Source organism: Poecilia latipinna, unplaced genomic scaffold (assembly GCF_001443285.1).
Source record: "Poecilia latipinna isolate Pla-1442-1.1 unplaced genomic scaffold, P_latipinna-1.0 Scaffold568, whole genome shotgun sequence".
Classification (NCBI taxonomy): domain Eukaryota; kingdom Metazoa; phylum Chordata; class Actinopteri; order Cyprinodontiformes; family Poeciliidae; genus Poecilia; species Poecilia latipinna.
Genome location: NW_015113184.1, coordinates 144502 through 163866, shown reverse-complemented (window position 1 = coordinate 163866; position 19365 = coordinate 144502). Strand labels below are relative to the sequence as shown.

Genomic DNA, 19365 nt, shown 5'->3' with positions numbered 1-19365 from the left:
GAGTGAAAACAGAAAACAGATTGTATAGCTCATATCGTTCGTCCGTAAGGTGTAACGGACGGGGAATATACTAGTGTCCTCCGTGCCCTCTGTTCCGTTATAATGGTAACAGGTTTTCCGAGTCGTCTTTAAACGCACCATGAGCGTACACACGCTAACTCCGGTGATACACCTGATTACCAGCGGTAATTTATGAGGCGTATATTCTTATATTATGTCTATGGTTACATCCTTTGCCATTTACCGTATTTTCCACACTATAAGGCACACCTAAAAACCTTCAATTTCCTCAAAAGCCGACAGTGCGTCTTATAGTGCAGAACGCCAGGGATGAAATTATTTTATGTTTGTAACACACTGAGAAGGCGATGTGTAGTTTATAGTTAGACATTTTAATTTGTTTATTTGTTTTCCCGTTTCTATGTCCATGCCATTAAATTAAATTATGACACTTATTACTCTGTTACCTTGTAACTTCCATTCAATTTTATGTGGTAAGTAATAATTTGCTTACAGGAATTGAGTTTTACTGAACATTACCTGTTCAGTGTTACCATTTGGCTCTAGATTTGCTTCTTACACTGCAGATTTTAAAGGGTAATTGTGTCAAATCAACCAGAGATTGGCAGCTAAAACTAGATTTTATTAGAATTTAGCTTGCTGGGTTTCCTTGGATAATTTTCTTTTAACAATTTTAGCTGTAAACTGAACTTAGCTGCAAAGTCTAGTTACTTAAATTTATCTGTATGACATGACTGAATTGATTATGTTTGTGATTTTTTTAAATAAATTGGCACTAAATAAGTAAACTTAATTGATTTTCTAAACATGAATACATTTAGCTTTACCTTCAAACTGTCTTTAATGTTTCTTTATAAGTTAATCTTTGACTAGTAGCATCAATCTGTATCTAGATTTATAAGGTAGAAACACGAGAAGAAGCTTCGTTTAAAAAAAATTTGTTTTTGTATTCAGTGAAATAATTCAATGTATTCAGAAAGGCTACATTTTTAAAAGCATCAGTTGGAAGTTTAAAACATAAACTTTCTTTGTTAATATATGTGTTAAAGTCACGTTTGTTTTTACAGCTTTGGAGCCTCAAATCTGCAGCTTCTTGAAAGCTGGAAGTTTCTCAGGAATTCATCTGTTTACATGCGGTCTGAACTGTATTTTTATATTCAGGTGGTTTCAGGCCTTGTATTAATTAATCATCGTGATGTAGTGGGATATTTTTTTTACGTAAAGACTTATTAAAATAAATGAGGTGAGTGACATTTACAGAGTCATTAGTGGGAACTAATAAAACCTGGAGTGAATGTTTGGAAGGAAAACAGTTTAGATGAAAGCCGTTCTTCCTGCCCTCAGACTCGCACCTTGAAGAGGTTTGAAGCCCTTATTCCAAGAAATTACCAGTGGTTTTCAAAAGCAAATACTCTCTGCTGCTTAATTTGTCATCTTAACAAAGTTCTTCATTATAAACTTAAGTATGAAAAATTAACTGCTGAAGGTGATGTTTGCTTCTTGTCTGGATTTAGTCCAGAGAACCACCTGTGTGTGTTTTTGGTTTATTTCACTTAATTGTGATCCATTTCCATTAAAAAGTAACTTAATTAATTGGTTCATTTGAAATATTTACTTTTTAAAACATAAAAAGATTAAAGTTTGTTTTTATTTTACAATATAATATCAAAGGGACGATGATACTAAGATAAATTGCTGTTTTATTTTACGTCATTTCTATGTACAATTTGTCATTAGTGAGTCAAACAAATTCATTATGCTTTAATTTTTTATAACAACCAAAAATTATGTCTTTATGAGTTATTGTATGAAGAATAATATGATAAATTAAACTAATCTTCAAATTCTGAGTCATTCCAGCTGTGTTTAATATCATTCAAGAGAGTTTTACCTTATAAAACTTAAAAAACATCAATAAATATAAAGGTTGTGGTGGTGAATATCCGTAGATACATATAATTATAGGCTCTATTTTGAGTTTGGAGAATGGAGGCTCTACCAATTGATCCCAGAGTATTAGCAGATTGCTGATCTCAATTTATGTAATGATGCAAACATTAATACAGCATGGAAATTCATGCTGTATTAATTTCCAGAGTAATTTTCTTACTCTGCTTACATTGTTTTCAGGCTTATATCATCACTAATCTGAATTAATATTTATGTTTTATAGATTTTTTTTTAGAATCAGTTGTAAATCTTATTAAATCAACTCACAAAAGCTGCAAATAATATTTTATAATAGTTTTCCATCTTATCAAATAGATCAAATCTGAAGAACTGACAGATCAAATCCTACCAGGTGGTCCTAAGCAGAGAGCTGCGACATGAACAGGAGGTCTGCCACAACTTTGTTTATTTCTCATTTCTGAGTGCCTTTAAATTTTAGGGAATAAAAAACTCTTCATCATAAAATTACAAGAGTACAGTTCAAGTTATTTTCCTGGAAGCAATCAAAGCACATGAAGCGCAAAAACAGTTTTTCTCTCCGATTTGTAATTGCGCAATGTAATTGTACGCAACTGAGTATTGTCCTTTTTTTTTCTTTCCCCTTCATCTTTTTTTTGTTTGTTTTAGTTCGAAGGCTGCTCCAAAGCATTTTCACGTCTGGAGAACCTGAAGATCCACTTGCGGAGCCACACAGGAGAAAAACCGTACATCTGCCAGCATCCAGGCTGCATGAAGGCCTTCAGCAACTCCAGTGACCGGGCCAAACACCAGCGCACCCACCTGGACACGGTCAGTCAGCACATGCACTCACCTCACCAACTGCTCTGACACGTAAAGCTGCAGTACGCAACTTTTATTTAAAAAATGTTTTTTACATATTTATGAGACAGATAAACTGTGAAAAGATCGATTTCCTTCACCTCTGCTGAACTACTGCTGTCGTCTGAAGAAATGCATCTCTCCTGGTCAGAAACAACCAATCAGAGCCAAGAGGCGGGTCTTAATGCTGTCAGTCAACCTCGTGAATGCGCTGCTAAATGTGCTGCTAGCAGAAAACCATCATCGTTGCAGGAAAACGGCTATGCTAGCTGCAGCGTAACAGAGAGCAATGGGATTATAATGAGAAAGGATTATAATGGTTTTGGGCTTTTCGTTGCTGTTTGGGGTGATTATTTCAGGCTAGTAAATAGATTTATAAACACAAAAATGAAGAACAATATCTATAATTTGAGTATATTTTAGTTACTTTTTGCAAAGGCATAATATAGTTCCAATTAGTTATAATTTTTCCTCATTAATTTCCGTTTTTATTTATTTCAGTTAAACAAAAATGTTTTCACAATTTCAATTTCTGTTATTTTGTCATTTTAGTTAACTATAATAAACTTGGTGAGCAGCGCCACATGCAGGGTGATTGACAGCGCTAAGACCCGCCTCCTGGCTCTGATTGGTTGGAAAAGCTCAATTTTTTCAGATTGTGTCACATCATAGTGATGGTTTCAACAAATACTTAAAAATATTTTTTTAATAAAAGTTACATACTGCTCTATAGATAAATATCACAACAAAAAGGAAACGATTATATAAACCTGACCATGTAAATGATAGAAAACTGTAGTTTTTTGGCTTTAATGCATATGCTTTTACACGTAACTTTATTTTACGGCTTCATATATTTTTCAAATGATAATTGAATTAGTTGAGAGCGCATTTCCAAGACACACATATAAATCCGGTTTAATTTAAAGATCCGCTGCGCCTCTTGCTCCCCGTCTCCGCCTGATATACGGTCTCGGCTCAGTGGAAACGTTGCTCTGCAGACTTTCTGTGGATTTACTCCCAAAGCCTGCAGTTATTTTTACTCCTGCTGACAAGCAATGAGGATTTAGCTGTAATCCAGCGAATCAGAGCTCTTATTACACAGATGAGATGTCGCACTCTGTTGTTGTTACAGCAGGACCAGAAAGCTGGTCTCTCCCTCTTGTGGTTTCACGCTGGCTAATGGCGGTTTCTTGGTTGCGTCACAAATCAAGAATCAGACACTTCTGGCGCCATTTTGGAGGCCCAGCAAAGGAATGTCTGCATGTAAGTAATTGTCGAATATAAGAATAACAACCATTTTTTTAAAACTTTAAGTTTAATAAAACAACTTGAATTGTGCTGGTGTAATTTTATGACAAAGGAATTTTTATTCCCCATAATTTAAAGACGCTCAGAAACGTAAAGTAAACAAACGACTGCTGCTCATAAAGTCAGAGAAATTTGGATTATTCAAACTTGTCTTCCTTAGATTTTTGGCGCTTCCAAATCATTTTAAAGCTGTAATTATTCTCTATATTTTCCACATTTAAAGTAAAATGAGCTGACATGTAAACATTGTTGTTAAATATGTTTTTGTTCACTTGTTGTGTTTTGTTCTGATCAATTAATTTGACAAAATTCAATTATTTTAAGTAAAATATGAACGAACGGTGCTTTACTCATCCATTTTGAGTATGAAATAATGAAAAATTATAATAATTTCACTTCAATCGCCTTCTGAGAAGCATAGAAATTTAATCAGGTGAAGAGAATGTAAAGTTAGTTTTTTTATCTATCAGTTTTATTTGTGTTGCCTTGAATTTATACTTAAATATAAACAACACAAGCATTTTAAGTATCTGAAAACAGAAAGATGTGAATTATTTAAATGTTAATAATATGAAATGTTGCTATAAAGCAAGACGTTTGTAGCGACATTTGGTTTTAAAACATGTTTGGTTTAGATGTGTAATTTATAGAAAGTTTTACTGCATCAAGAATAAAATAATGACTGAATATGAAGGTTTTATTTTTAATGTTCGATTATTTTTTCTATTTTATTACATTTTTTTCTGCTTACATTTGTTTTTCATGAATTTATTCATTTTATTTTGTTTCATTCACACACTGATATTGTGATATGACATATTATTCAGCCGTATATGTGAATAAATGTAAATTACTGTTGGGTTTTAAATTAAACAGAGAAAGACAATTTAATTATTTGAGTTGTTTGTCTATTTAAAAACATAACAGAGATTCATTTTTATTTTTGTAATTTGCATTGTTCACTAAGCACTAATTTCTGCTTTTACTTCCTATAAACACAAATGAAGCTTTAAAATGATCATATAAATGTTTCTGAATTCTCCTCTTGCTTTTCTCCCTTTAAGCTTTCAGATGAAAGGTAAATACACTGCACAGCGTTTCCTTTTTCTGAGCAGTCTGCACAAACCTCTCCATATTCGTCCTAAATCTTTATGTGAGATGTGTTGATGTGGCTCAGCTGGATATTCTTTAATCTATAATACTGTTAATAATCAAAACTACAACATAAAGTAGCCTGCACATCAGTTTTGTTGCAGTTTTCTGATTTTTCCTTGTCGTGTTTTTGTTGACAGAAACCGTACGCCTGTCAGATCCCCGGATGCACCAAGCGCTACACCGATCCCAGTTCGTTAAGGAAACACGTTAAAGCTCACTCTGCCAAGGGCCTGCAGGAGAGAGAGGTCAAGGTACCCGCAGTCGCCCCACATCACTCCCCTGATCTTCAGCATGGAAAACGCACAATATAACTGAAACAGAAATCAGCTTAGAAGAGGCACAAAAATCACCCATTCACCTGTTCATCCATCTGTCTGTTTATCCATCCATCCATCCATCCATCCATCCATCCATCCATCCATCCATCCATCCATCCATTTATTCCTCTGTTCATCCATCAACATTTTAAGATTGAATTGTTCATAAATCATAAAGACAAATATCTTTTTTATTTTTAAACTTTAAATTTTTTATTGGCCTTTACTTGAAGCGATCAGACAGGAAAGTGGGTAAAGAGAGAGAGGAGGGGGGACGTGCAGTAAAAGCCATCAGGTCGAGTCTTGGGCTTGTGACGGCCGAGTTCAGGACTGAGGTTGAGCTTCAGTCCTGCACCGCCGCCGCGCCCCTGGCAAATATTCGTTTTTATGTAACTTTCAAACAAAGCCAAGAGGCTCCAGGTCTGTCGTGCTGAGGAGATGGAGATCAGCAACACGAGGAAAACATGTTTATTATTCAGTAGGATGAAATAAAACTATTACCCAAACTCTCTGGAAGTCGGAATAGTGGGTCTATTGTTCTGCGTTATCTGGGCTTTGTTTGTTTTCCGTGGACCATGAGTGACACTGCGTTTGGTGCGTTTTCAGATGCCTTATTGGTTTAAACAGAACAACATGTGCTTCAGTGTTATGACAAAGCCAACACACCCTGCGCTGCAGTAAACCCTCTGGGGCTAAATAAAACTTTGAAACACACACTTCATAAACATTCACTTTAAAAACTCCCCACGGTTACAATATTCCTAAAGCTTATGTGACCGAGCTATTGAAGCTTGTATCTTCATAAACATTGATTTGGGCGCATTTTCTCCGCTGATTATACATGCTTAGCTCTTTGGCAGTGGCTGAGAGCTTCCTCTGTCAGTTAAACGTCTCGGAAAGTCCTCAGGGATGTTCTGTTAACGGACGATAATAAAGTAAATTGTCCTGCTTTTATTTTATTCAAACATCTTGGACCGACTTGCCTGACAGGATTTCTGGATTTTGTTCCTCATGAGGACGAAGCACAACACGAAACGAGAACCAGGCCTCATATACGTGGAAAAATGAACAGTAGAACATGAAAATAAATGTGCTTTCTATTGATCTACTGTAGGTAATCAAAGTCGGTCCCTTTCAGTTGGAACTGCTTGGGAACTGCGTGGCCTAAACACACAAATTAGACGCTGCAGCTTTTACATGCACGCTTTTCTGCTGTTACTGCACATCTGTTTTTCTGTTGTGCACCGACATTGTAAATAGCCTGCTGTCTTTTTAATGGTCAAGACACATGCACATAAAATTCATTTTAAAAGTCATTACGCTCTGTTGCACATCCGTTGGATTGAGAAGAATATCTCAATTCCTGATAACTGCACAGTATGTTTTTGTATAATAGTATTACTAATCTAGGTGTTTTTTACATATATTGATAATACATTTTGACCTTATGTGTGAATCTGCTTGTCTTTATGCTGCTGATGCACCTGAATTTCTCCACTATGAGGCAGTAAAAGTATTCATACTTTATACTTTTACACATTTTGCCAAGTTGCAACTTTAAAGGAGACCTATTACTTTTCCTTGAACAGATTAGGATAAGTTTATGGGCTAAATAAAACATGTTTATTAAATATTTTGGATAAAATAATTATTAGATAATGAAATCTTAGTCTGGTCAGTCCTGCCTATTGACCTCCTTTCAGAACAAGCTGTTTTAGGGACTCTGTCACTTTAAATTCAAATCAGCTGCTGCTGGCCACGCCCCCTACCTCAACGTTTACACTTCAGCGCTTTACGGGTCAGACCTGGGGCAATAATGACTGACTATAATAAGGAAACTTTTCAAATATCATTTCTAAAGAGAGAAACTATCAATGGTTCAAAACCCAATTAGGACTGCAACCAACAATTATTTTAGTAAATGATTATTCCATCACTTATTCTAGCCAATAACCGATTAATCGGCTAAAAAAATATGCCATATTCTGCAGACCTGTGACGGCCGAGTTCAGGACTGAGGTCGAGCATAACTGCCTATGCTTATTTTATACAAAATTAGAAACAAATGCAATTAAACACAATTCATTTTAAAATAATAAAATAAATAGTTTATTGCCTAAAATGCAACAACGGAGCATTTCTTTCATGTACACTTGATCATTTGCTAGAAATGATGCTAAAAAATGATAAAAAAATACTTCTAACATCAATATGTGAAAAACTCAACCCTTTCTGCTCAACCTAATATCAGTACAGTGTATAGCGCCAATCTGTTTTTTGGATTAGCTGATTAAAAATTTGATTAAAAAAGGTGCTTAATAGTTTTGGGTAGAAGATATTTGCAGACAAAGACGGTTTTATTTTTCACTTAAATGTAAAATGTATATAAGTTTTAGGTCTGGACAGTAAATCAGTAACGTGAGATAAACACGTGATTAAAAATCACTAGATAATACCAACACTAAGGAAAGTTGGTGGAATCAACCCACTCTCTCTCTCTTTGGTTACCTAGCAACTCATTCTGTGGTTGCCGAGCAACAACCTGCTGAGTAACTTGCACAGCTGCAGTTTCAGGTTCTGCCTCTTTGCCTCATAACTGTCTATAAATAAACAACAATGATGTGGAGTGAAAACTGTGGATGAAAGAGGAAAGGTCACACCACCAGTTTGGCAATATTTTAAATATTTAAAGATATATATAATCAATAATTATCAATATTAGCTGATATGGAACGCTTATATCGTGGGTTTTCAGCCATATTGTCCACCTCTAGTGTGTTTTTGGGCAGTTTTGACTGAATTGAATGTGTTGTTCTTTCTTCAAATGGCCTTTTTAGAGTCCGTATACTGCAGTTAACAATTTACCCATAACTAAATTAGTTGATGATTATTTCAATAAATGATTGAACACAATTAATCTGATTGATTCTGAATATTAATATGTCACATTTTCATATTTGTACATGTAAAAAATGTTTAAGAAAACAAGTATAATCTTCCTTTTACTCCAACAACATGAAATCTCAATAAAATACTTGTGGCTATACCGTGAGAGAAGTGGAAAAGCGCCGTAATTACTCTCATTCCTTCACATGCAACATAAAAGCGCAGCTCCGTCGTTAAGGCCGAACATCTGTATTGTGTCTTACTCGCAGGCTCATGTGCATACCGTGTTGGAATCGGACATTTTGAGTGACTGCTTGGCGAGGCAGCATCTCCACAGCTCGGCCTGCTCCCACCAGGAAAACAGCTCGCCTCTACCAGCCTTGGATGACTTCACAGGTACGAAACAGTAGCAAGCGTCTGTGTTTACCCTCCAACAAAGAGATGCTGTAACCGCTCAAACACCTGGGCTGTTCAAGCTGCCTTTCATTTTCTCCCATCGCCTCATTCGCTCCTTTTCCGCTCCCTCCCGTCTCATTCCTGCTACCATAGCTCATCGCGCCGGTGTTTACCTTGTCCAATTACCGGGCGCTGAACGCGGGCGAGCGAGCGAGCAGGCCCTCCCTCACTCCGCCCGCTCTTCCAGCTCCTCCAACACCAGGTTTTGCGCCAAGCTCTATTTTTTCCCCTCCTTCAATGGCTGAACGTGGATCAAGAAGCTGTCAGGGATACTGAGGCTGACTTGGCAAAGGAAAGGAGAGTGTGTCCAGGAGAGCTGTCCATGTCTATTACTTCAGACTACTTGCAGTTTTACTCCAAGGACTTTGAGGGAAAAGCCTCAAACGGCACACTGCGAGCTATGTTTATTCAGGGCAAAACAAGCGTGTCAGTGTTTAATTCAGAAACAATCCCAGGAGGACTTTGTCCTTATCAGAAGTGGACAAACAGAGTCAGAAACCTTTCTTCTCAGTACATTATGTATGCTTTTTGCTGGCTTCATAAACTTTGCATGAACTCAAAGTGTTTAGGATCCAGTTTATGACATATAAACATGAAAAAAAGATGTTTTTGTATTAACATTATCTGCAAAGGTGGCTCTGAAGCCTTCAGGCTGCTTCTTTCTTCAAAACAGTTTATTTCCTTGATCTTCAGCAGAAATATTGGTTGTGCAAACTGTATACTGTTTGCATTTGCATCAAGCCCAGTTACATCTGATCGGTCTTCTTTATTCTATCTGCTGACATAAGCTGTTTTTTTAAAGGGATTTGCTGATGCGGCATTGTGATGTGGTTAATGACAGCGTAGCTGAGAGCTAACAGAAATACTGACGTAGCTAAAGCAGTTAGCAGTTATTTGTTGTTGTAACATCACAGAAATGCTATTTTTAGATTATGTAGTTAGCAGTTAGCACTGTTGAGGAAAAAACACAGCTAACAGAAGCAGTTAACTGTTAGCTGTTAGAATAGTTGAACGCTAATACAAATACTGACGTAGCTAAAGCAGCTAGCAGTCTTTTGTTAGAATTGTTGACACCTCTCAGAATTGGACGATGTAGTTAGCAGCTAGTATTGTTAAAGTAAATAAAATACAGTTTTTTGCTATTGCAGCATGGTGGATAACTGTTAGCCTATTTCAAAGCTAACACCAGTATGGTTAATGGTCAGCGGATAACTGTTAACAGCTAGTAGAGTTGAAAGTCAGCAGTTATTTGTTAACATTGATGAAACCTAACATAAATACTATTATTAGATGAGTTAGTTAGCCGTAAGCATCATTGAAAGTTAGCAGAAAAGCAGTTTTTTGTTTATGTAGCGTAGTGGGTACGTTTTAGCTGTTGGAAGCTAATAGACAATGGTCAAAGGAGCACAAATTTAACCATAAGCATTAAAAGCCATCTGTAATATTGCTTCTAGCTAAAGTTAGAAGTTGTTTGCTCGCATTTTTGAAACCTAACTTATAAAAATTTATTATGAACTTATAATTAAATAATGGATTAATCCATTACCTGACAGCTTACAGAAGTAGTTAGACTGGAGGATATGATTTAGTTTTAAGTCTCCAGCTCAATGTTTTAAAACTAGTTTTAAACCGAATCCAAACCTAGAATCCAGTTTTCTTTGCGTTCAGTTGTAGTACGTTTCTAAAAATACCTGTGGCTCTGTTTCAGGTGTATACTCAAACCGAAGCTCATCTCACAGCAGCAGGAACCCAGAGCTGATGCCTCCATCTGCAGACAGCCGCTCCCGTTACCCCGGCCTGGAGGGCAACTTTGATGCCAACAGTCCCGTATCGTCACTGACCAGCCTGGGCACAATGAGGGACGGGTGAGCGCAACTTAAAAAACTATTCTTACTCGTTTAAAGATGCTGAACATTTCATTTGTTTGCAGTGATGGCTGTCGTTTGTTTTTTATTGCTGTTGTTTTTCTGGGCTTAAGCCTCTTGGATGACATGGTGAACGTCACAATATTTTAACTTTTTACTACTGTTATCTCAGATTTTTCCCAGGAAAACAGAGCACTTTAATTACATTTAATCATGCACCCAGAGGCAGGCTTAAATCTTCAAAAAGCAGAGAAAACATGGTTTACCTCTTATCCCTTGTGGTGTCTGGCAAAGGTTGAAGTAGCTGGGATTTCTTCTGCAAACCTAAGACGACTGAGCCGAATTGGATTTTGTTTTGGCATTGGGCATGCAGAGGTATTTTATGCTTACGCTAAAAATAGCTCCTCCGTGTGTCTGCACTTAAAGCAGTCCATTGTCCTGAATCTATCCCCCAAAACTGGATGCTTGAGCCAAACGCCTGCCAGGTATGTGGGATGCAGAAGAATAGAGTAATAAACTTTCATCTCGCTTCTTTTTTCTAAACCTCTACGCAACTTTCAGTTTAGTTCCTGGAGATTACGGCCTCAAAACTTTGGGTTTTGAAGCTTTTGCATGTAAACCGACTTTTATTGCCGATATATTACTAGTGATGGCTGTTTGTTGGGAAATAACAGGAGTTCCCAAACCTTTCCCCAAACAGCATTAGTTTCTGACCAACAAACTCACAGACAATGCTGCAAAATATGTTAAGAAATGTATTTTTACTCATTATTTAATCATTTTTACATCCATTTAGCTCTAATACTGCTAAACAATTTTAATTTTAATTAGGCATGAGGTATTTTTCTCATTGTAAATTTGACTATGCTAGCTGGAGAAGCAAAGTAGCTTGATGCGTTTGACTGGGAGCCAATCAGAAACATGAACATTTAAAGAAATTGTTTAAATTTATATTTTGTGATAATGATTGAAAAACAGATTCTTTTTTTATTTTTCTTTCATTCTGAGACCCTGCCATCGCCCCCTGGTGGTGCCCACTTTGAAAAACACCAGCCTATGCATTACAAAATCATGATCTTTTCTGATTTCATGCAGTTTTTCAGCTGATTTCTGATGGTTTGGAGTTTCTTCGACAAACTTGTTTATGACTAGATAATAAGATAAATTAAAGATAAAAACAGCTGAATTTATCACATTTACAGTCACAAATGTCTCTGTTAACAAGTGTTTGAACTTTCCTAAAGCTCAAACATCTACAAACATCTACGTCACGCCATAAAATTAAATTTATACATTTAAGAAAAGTTTATTTTCCACTTAAGCAATAACATGTTGTACTGTCTGGGTATTTTAGTATGAAGCCAGAAAGTATTTGTTCATTATTTGGACACCTTTAAAGCGGTAACAGATCCAAGAAGCCCAAGGCCCGTGTCTTAAAAAGTAACAAGTTAGTGAGTTCATGAAGTGCTACGTCATTTACCATCCTCATGGGCCTTTTTTATTTGTATACAGACTTTCCTGAGCTTTTTTAATATTTTCTCTCCTGCCAAGAAAGAAACAACAAGGTGCATTTCTTGGACATAATATTAATAAATCAAGTTGGCAGAGCTGAAGCCAAATTAAATATGGAAGCTGGTTAGGTGTAGTTAGAGCTAACAGATATACGGTTAATGACAACAAACGGCTTTGTGTATAAAAAGCAAATTATCCCCTCAAAAATGTCAAAAATGTTTTTGCCTTTTTGTCACAATTAAAAGATTAAAATTAAAAAATGCTACAATAATAGAAAGACAACCAGAATAAATATAAAATGTGCTCTCCGAATTATGATGTAATTAGTGGAAGGAAAAAAGTATTTATTACCTGTCAGATGGTGTATTAGGGCCTTACTACAAAATGAAAATGAAATTATGAGAATAAAGTATCAATATGAGAATAAAGTCATAAAAATGTCATGAAAGGTTTTATTACTTCTCATCATAATTTAATAAAGTCTTAAAATTACAAGAATAAAGTCACAATTTCAAGAATAAAGTCATAATAATATGAGAATAAAATAATGAAATAATGTAAAGTTGTACGAGAATAAAGTCGAAATGACAAAGAAAATTGAGAATAAAATCAATATTACTAGAATAAAGTCCTAATATTGTGTAAATAAAGTCATGAGAATAAAGTCAAAATAATGAGAATAAAGGAATAAAATTATAAGAATAAAGTCAATATTCGAAGAATTGTCGCACGAGTCTGAAGTCGTAACAACCGGCCAAATCCAACACCAGACAATCGTTTGTTTTTCCTCCAGATAACTTAACGACACATTAAAAACGGGTGTAGGTAAATCTGTGTGGCTCCAACATCATCGCGCTGTGACCTCAGCCCCAGGTTTGCTCTGGTGGGCCGAGCCACTTCGGCCTCCTTTAACACTCTTTGGGTTCAGCGGCGGCGCCGTTTGTGATGCGCCGTGTTTGTGTGTTTTGCGGTGGAGAGGAAAAAAGCGAGGGATGGAGGCGGTGGCCGGGTCGGCCTCCACACAGAAACACTGTTATGCGACTCGGAGGAAAGAGAAGAAGACAAAGTTTACTTTGCAGAAGCTCAAAGTGACACCAGACTAAGTTTGACACATTTGCATGTTTTTCTGTTTGCTCAACTACAACACAGAATCAGCTTTCTTAGGCTCTTCGCTGCTTGTTTCACTTCACCGCCGTCATGTTTGACATGTTTGTGAGCATTTGTTGCTCACGTTACATTATTTCAGTGTGGAAGCCTTTCATATTTTTTCTTCACTGTTAATTCACACAAACATTTCCAACCGTACTTCTTTGAAAAGCAGAAGTAGAGACTCCTGCACAACCAACAAAGATGCTACAAAACACAAAAATCAGAAAAATAAAAATTTTTAGCTAATGTTGTGAAAGGTTTTATTTGTACTTGTATTAATTTAATAAATAATTCAACTACACAAATATGCAACCATACTTCTTTGAAAAGCAGAAGTAGAGCCCCCTGCACAACTAACCAACAAAACTCGCAGAAACAGCAGTAAAACCAGCTGACCAAATGTACTGAAGCTCTGCTTCTGTTGCTAGGTAACAGGCGGAACTTTCCTTGGGTTGCTAGGTAACTGCGCAGGTTTTTGAAAAGGTTCACTTTCTAGACACCAAAAAAAAAAAAAAAACAAGAAACATGAGCTTATTGCCGAAATACAACATGGCAAACAGGAAGCAGGTTATTTATTACTCTTTGGGTTCTGGCACTTAGTTTAAATGCATGCAGGAGTACAAATTATCACAATAATCAGAAAGGTCTGATTAAATCCTTGATATAAAACCAGAGAAAATATGCAGCAAGTCACTTCTGGATGGTAAGTCAAGAGCAAACCTCTTGTGTTTCCAGCAGCCATTGTACAGCGCATACAGTGGTAAAACCAGCTGACCAAATGTGGTGGAGCTCTGCTCGGGTTGCTAGGTAACGGGGCTGGTCTTGGCAGAGGTTGCTAGGTAACAGTGCAGTGCCTGTCAAATGTGATGTAACAATCAGGAGGTTTTTTAAATGGCTAATTTTCCAGACACCAAAAAACATTAAACTGATTTTTTAAAAGTTCTTTAGCTGTTTTAGAAGCCGTTAAAAACCAAATGGAAGTATAAAAACGTGCAAACTGTTCATTTTACATGATAAGTCCCCTTTAAGTTTGTGAAGAACAACTGTAGGGGGACAAATACTTTTTTACTGCAGAAATATTTGTCATGTTAGATCTTGAAAACATTTTGTTTTATTTGCCAAGATTTTCCGTTAAAATTTTTGAAATTTGGTTAAAGTGGACAGCATATTGAGCCCATTATTCACTCCCAAGTGTTACCTTTCAAAAGTTGTAACCAAGTCAGTATGAGCCACTAGAAACAACGTGTTGCCCACTCCTCTTCTAGATGCACAGCATTTACTGCAGCTGGCTCCAGTTAAAAACAGAAAAAAGTGAGGCAAGAGGGTGGTTAGCTGGTAATATATGATCAGAGGAGCCGTTTCCCTGAGGTTCTGCTGACAGCCATGCGAGGCCGGCGCGTCAGAGCGGCTGCGGAGCGACGCATCAGCCCAGCGCGGCTGAAACATCTCAGCTATGCTGCTGCAGCGCTGCAGGAATGTAAGCTGTGGAGCAGACTTTTATAGCCAAGGTCAGCGCTGAAGTTTCAGGGGCCACTGAGGGGAATGTGTTGGATTTTTGGGACTTAGAGTCATCGCAGCACATTTAACAGTCCCACTATATCAAAGCCTACTTTGTTTACATAATCGTATACAAAGCCTGGTCTTTATTACCTCAAGAAACCACAGCCATCTGTGATTTATATCAGTTTGGGTTTCAGAAAGTCCTTCTGATTAATTTAGGCTTTTATTGGGTTTCTCCACTGAAAGCAGAGGCTGTTAAATTAAACGTAATAGCATTTGACATGGGAAATCCATAATAAAGGGTTCTGGGTTTGATAAATGGTAGATATGAAAAGAAATCTCCAAACATTTTCTCTTTTTTTGCAGCTGGTCAGATACAAATATTGACTGCGTTTGGGCCAGAGGCCATCTGTGTGTTTGACAAAGCCCAGCTTGTTTATGAAGCCCACTAAAACCCTCCAAGGCCACTCTGCTCCCCGGGGATGAATCTGCTACAGTACATCATCCCGGAGAGAAACGCAGAGAGAGGGCGCTCTTTGAAGAGACGGGAGTGAAATACCAGAGCGAGGGGGGGGGATTCAGCTGCGTATCTCCTTTGAGATATCCAGCTGCCTTCTTCCTTCTTGTCGAACCGGCTGCATTGACTCATTTGTTTCCATGTTGAGTCAGAGTGTTTGCGCACAGTCAGCACATTCCTGCTCCGCAGCAACGGATACAGCTCTGCACAAATCATCAAGGGGTGTCTACATTACACTCTCTGAGGTGGAAAACACTTTTTACATACTGCACTGTGTGTAGGTTAAAAGTCCTGAGGAAAAAAGATGATTAATGGCTTTCTGCGTCACTTAAAGTCCCAGGTTGGTTCAGTTTGAGCAGCGCATTTCAGTTCAACTCCATTTTCGGAAAGAAAATCTTGAATGAATAAATTTACCCGTTGCTGTTTTTCCTTTTTTCTCACTCTTGCCCTTTACATCAAACTAATTAACTAATTAACTTAGAAATACAAAACACTATGTTTAAGTGAAAATTTCATAAAGGAGAAAAAAGTTATCCAGACCAACAAGCCCGTATGTAAAAAAATAAAGGCCCCTTATGCCTATTAATGGATTTAGGGCTGTTGTAAACAATCATTTCAATAATCTATTGATTATTCTGACAATCAAATAACAGAATAAAGAAAAGTAGCTACTTAATACACCATATAAGGGCCAATGTAGATAAGGAAAAAAATTAGTATCTCAGAAATTTTCTAGAGAAAACAAGTATGTTTCTGAGTTTGAAAAGTCACAAATTTTATAGAAAAAAAATGCAGGAATTTTGATATTAATTTAAAAATTTTCTAGAAAAAAACATGGAAATTTCTGAGTTTGAAAAGTCAGAAATTTGATAGAAAAAACCTGGTCGCCCTCTTTTGAAACTGGAAAATTTCCATGATTTTTTCTAGGAAATTTGCAACTTTCCCACTCATAAATTTCCACGTTGTTTCAACAACAACCACATGCTTACTATATAAATTTATAGTAATTTATAGTTAAATTTTTGGCCATTTGGTTCTTTGTACTGAAACATAAATGTGTTTTTATGAGAGACATGGATGGTAACATTACCCCTAGCTACAGTGAAGCTAAAGCTAAGCTAACCTACAGATAAGCTAAGTTTATTTACCCTGAAAAGTAATTTAACTTTAACAGATTTTTAAGTTTAAATAAATGGTTAAGTTCTTTTAATTAGGTTTTGTGCAGTTATGAAAAACTCTTAGTGTGTCAGGTGAGATAACTTTTATATTAGCTACAAAGCTAAGCTAGCCTAAAGCTATAAGAAGTGAAAGTGGTTGTGTTTACCTTCGAGAGAAAGTCATTTTCAAGCTAATCAGCCAAAATATGGCTTTAAAGCATTGAACATCACTATAAAGCAACTCAAGCAACAGCTATACAATGAATTTCTTTAATGCCTTATGTAATGTTACAGCTAGCAGGCAGTTAGCAACTCATGCTTGAATTTATCCTCAAATTACAAATACCAGTTGAATTTCTGCTAAAAAAAAACAAACACTATTTTGTTTCCATTAAATAGGAAAGACAATTATCAATATGTTTGTTTAAACAACATGCTGCGCCATCATACTCCCACCATTTCCTGTCGTCGTCTTTGTGATTTGCGCCAGTGGCAACATCTGGTCGTTGATCATGCACCTCATGTGATGCGGAAAAAAGTGTTTTCATTGCAGTTTTGCGAAATAACCTGAAGTAAACAATAATTTCGATATGGCCAAAAAGTTACTGGCATGTTTCTGTAAAGCAATTTTTCTTTTAAAATGTCAAATTGCACAACAGTGACTACTGTCATGGCGGTATGTTTAGGTTCCTGTATCCAACTACATCAACTCTGACTGGCCTTCCGGTCCATGCTAACGATGATTAGCATCATCGTTAGCAGGTTTTACCGTGGCGGCAGCACGTTGCGGACCAATGCAAACATTTATATTCGGAATAATATAAATGTTTCTCACAAACATTGTTTTTCACCAGCCATAGATCGACACCGATGTTTGAGTCAGCGGACCTCCGGCCAGCGAGCTCCTCCTCAGAAAGATGCGACATTCAGCTGCAAGGTTTCCAGAAAACCTACAGCCACCAGCAGCCAGTGTTCCTGCAGCAGCAACCAGGTAATGACAACTTCCTCACCTTCACGCAGCGTGTTCAGCTCCGGAGTAACACTTTGGTTTGCTGCTCTGCTCCTCCAAGAATGTGTCTATCAGGAGGGAAAACTGGCTCCACCAATCAGCAACGGAGGCTTTGAAACTGCTGGCTACTTCACAAACCCATCAGCCTCTCACACTGCAGGTAAAACGTCAAATAATCTGAGAACTTCACAGCTTTTTGTTTTCAGCAATTACGGCTGTGGCAGATTAAACTACCTACTATGTTGACCTAAAAGCCTCTCTCCACAGAGGATCACCTAGTTCATAGCAGCATGTTATGGGCTTAGCCTGTTGCAATTAGTAATAGATCAATTAATCAAATGATAAATTGGAGAAACCTCAATAATTTTCATTTGCATGATTTATCTTTTTTTCTTTTCTCTTTTTCTAACAAAATTGGATAACAAAAGTCTGAGATCTGGTGCTTTGGTCTCAACTAGACCCTTTTTTCTGTTGTTTTATTTACTTTGGATATTTAAAATATCTCTTCCGGAGGTGTTGTGTCAGTTGCTCCGGCAACGGGTCGAGACTTACGAGGAAAAGCAGAAAAGGTCTTCTTCAGAGGTTTTGTGTCGTCTCCTTTAGTAGTTCTTGGTGCAGCGCCCCCCCAGGCGAGGAGGGGAACAGCTATTTCACTGAGTTTTTGGATCGTTTGACTCAGTGCAGCGTGAAAGCGAACCGCAGTTTCTGAAAATGTAACAAATGTTGCAATTTTGGTCCCCAAACAAACAGAGTCTACCGGACTATCAGGTGTGAAAGCACACTAAGAGAAAACACAAAAACATCTGAGTTTCCTGTTCTGCTTCTCTCAGGGTTCGACTTGCTGCAGGACATGCAAGGCCAAGCCGAGGACAACTACTCCTCGTCTTCGTGTCCAGAAGACAGCTTCCTGTTTCAGAGTGGAGGTGTGGACCGCTGCCTCAGTCAGATCTACTCCATCTACTTGGATTCATGATGAAAACCCGAACACGTCGTCAGTAAAGACCGAACGAAACGCAGCATGAAGGATCATTAATCTACTGTACAATGTGCTGCAGTTCCAGCAGGAACTTATCATTATCGCTCTTCTTTAATGGCTCAAACACAACTGGAGAGAGAAGGAAACTTTCAGGCAAACTAACCGGAACGGCACATCTGGTAACCACATCCAGATGTAGGAAGCAGTGAACTTTGTATTCAGAGATGACAGAAGCGCTTGTGATCTGGATGAAGCGAGTACTTTCTCCGTAATCGTCCTCCGCCTCCCTCAACGATGCCAAACTTAAACTATTGTGAATGTTTCTGGTTGCACAACAAACTGCAGAGGAGCGCAGTTTTCTCTCCAGCTGGGGTCAATAACTGACAGTCAGCAGATTATAACAGAAAATGGTGACTATTTAGGGAGACAAGAGAGATTTCTTACTAAAATACAAGACAAAAAACAAGTATTTGTCTAGTTTCCAGTGCAAATATCTTAGTTCAATTGAAATAAAACAAAACTATCTTACAAGTAACATTTCAGGAAGACACAGGAGCTTATTTTAAGTCAATAATTCCTTAGTATTGACTAAAAAATATAATTATAATGAGAAATTTTAACATGTAATACAGGGAAAATATTTTGTTCCATTACTGGAAAAAGAAAACAGGGGATTCAACTTAAAAAAAATGAGTTGATTTGTTTAAAGTAATCCAAGTAAATATATTAACGTTATTAAGCTGTAACATAAATTAAGTTTGACAA

At 37.1% G+C, this 19365-nt stretch overlaps 1 protein-coding gene across 1 annotated transcript in view; it reads left to right on the top strand.

The window, feature by feature from the left end:
* glis1a (GLIS family zinc finger 1a) overlaps positions 1-19019 on the top strand; it is a 44354-nt gene extending 25335 nt beyond the window's left edge. The window contains exons 3-9 of the mRNA XM_015041764.1: positions 2599-2760; positions 5394-5507; positions 8729-8855; positions 10624-10780; positions 17470-17606; positions 17686-17784; positions 18455-19019. Coding sequence (XP_014897250.1) covers positions 2599-2760; positions 5394-5507; positions 8729-8855; positions 10624-10780; positions 17470-17606; positions 17686-17784; positions 18455-18597 — 939 coding nt within the window. The 3' untranslated portion in view covers positions 18598-19019. The remainder of the gene's footprint in view (positions 1-2598; positions 2761-5393; positions 5508-8728; positions 8856-10623; positions 10781-17469; positions 17607-17685; positions 17785-18454) is intronic.
* Positions 19020-19365: the final 346 nt, after the last annotated feature.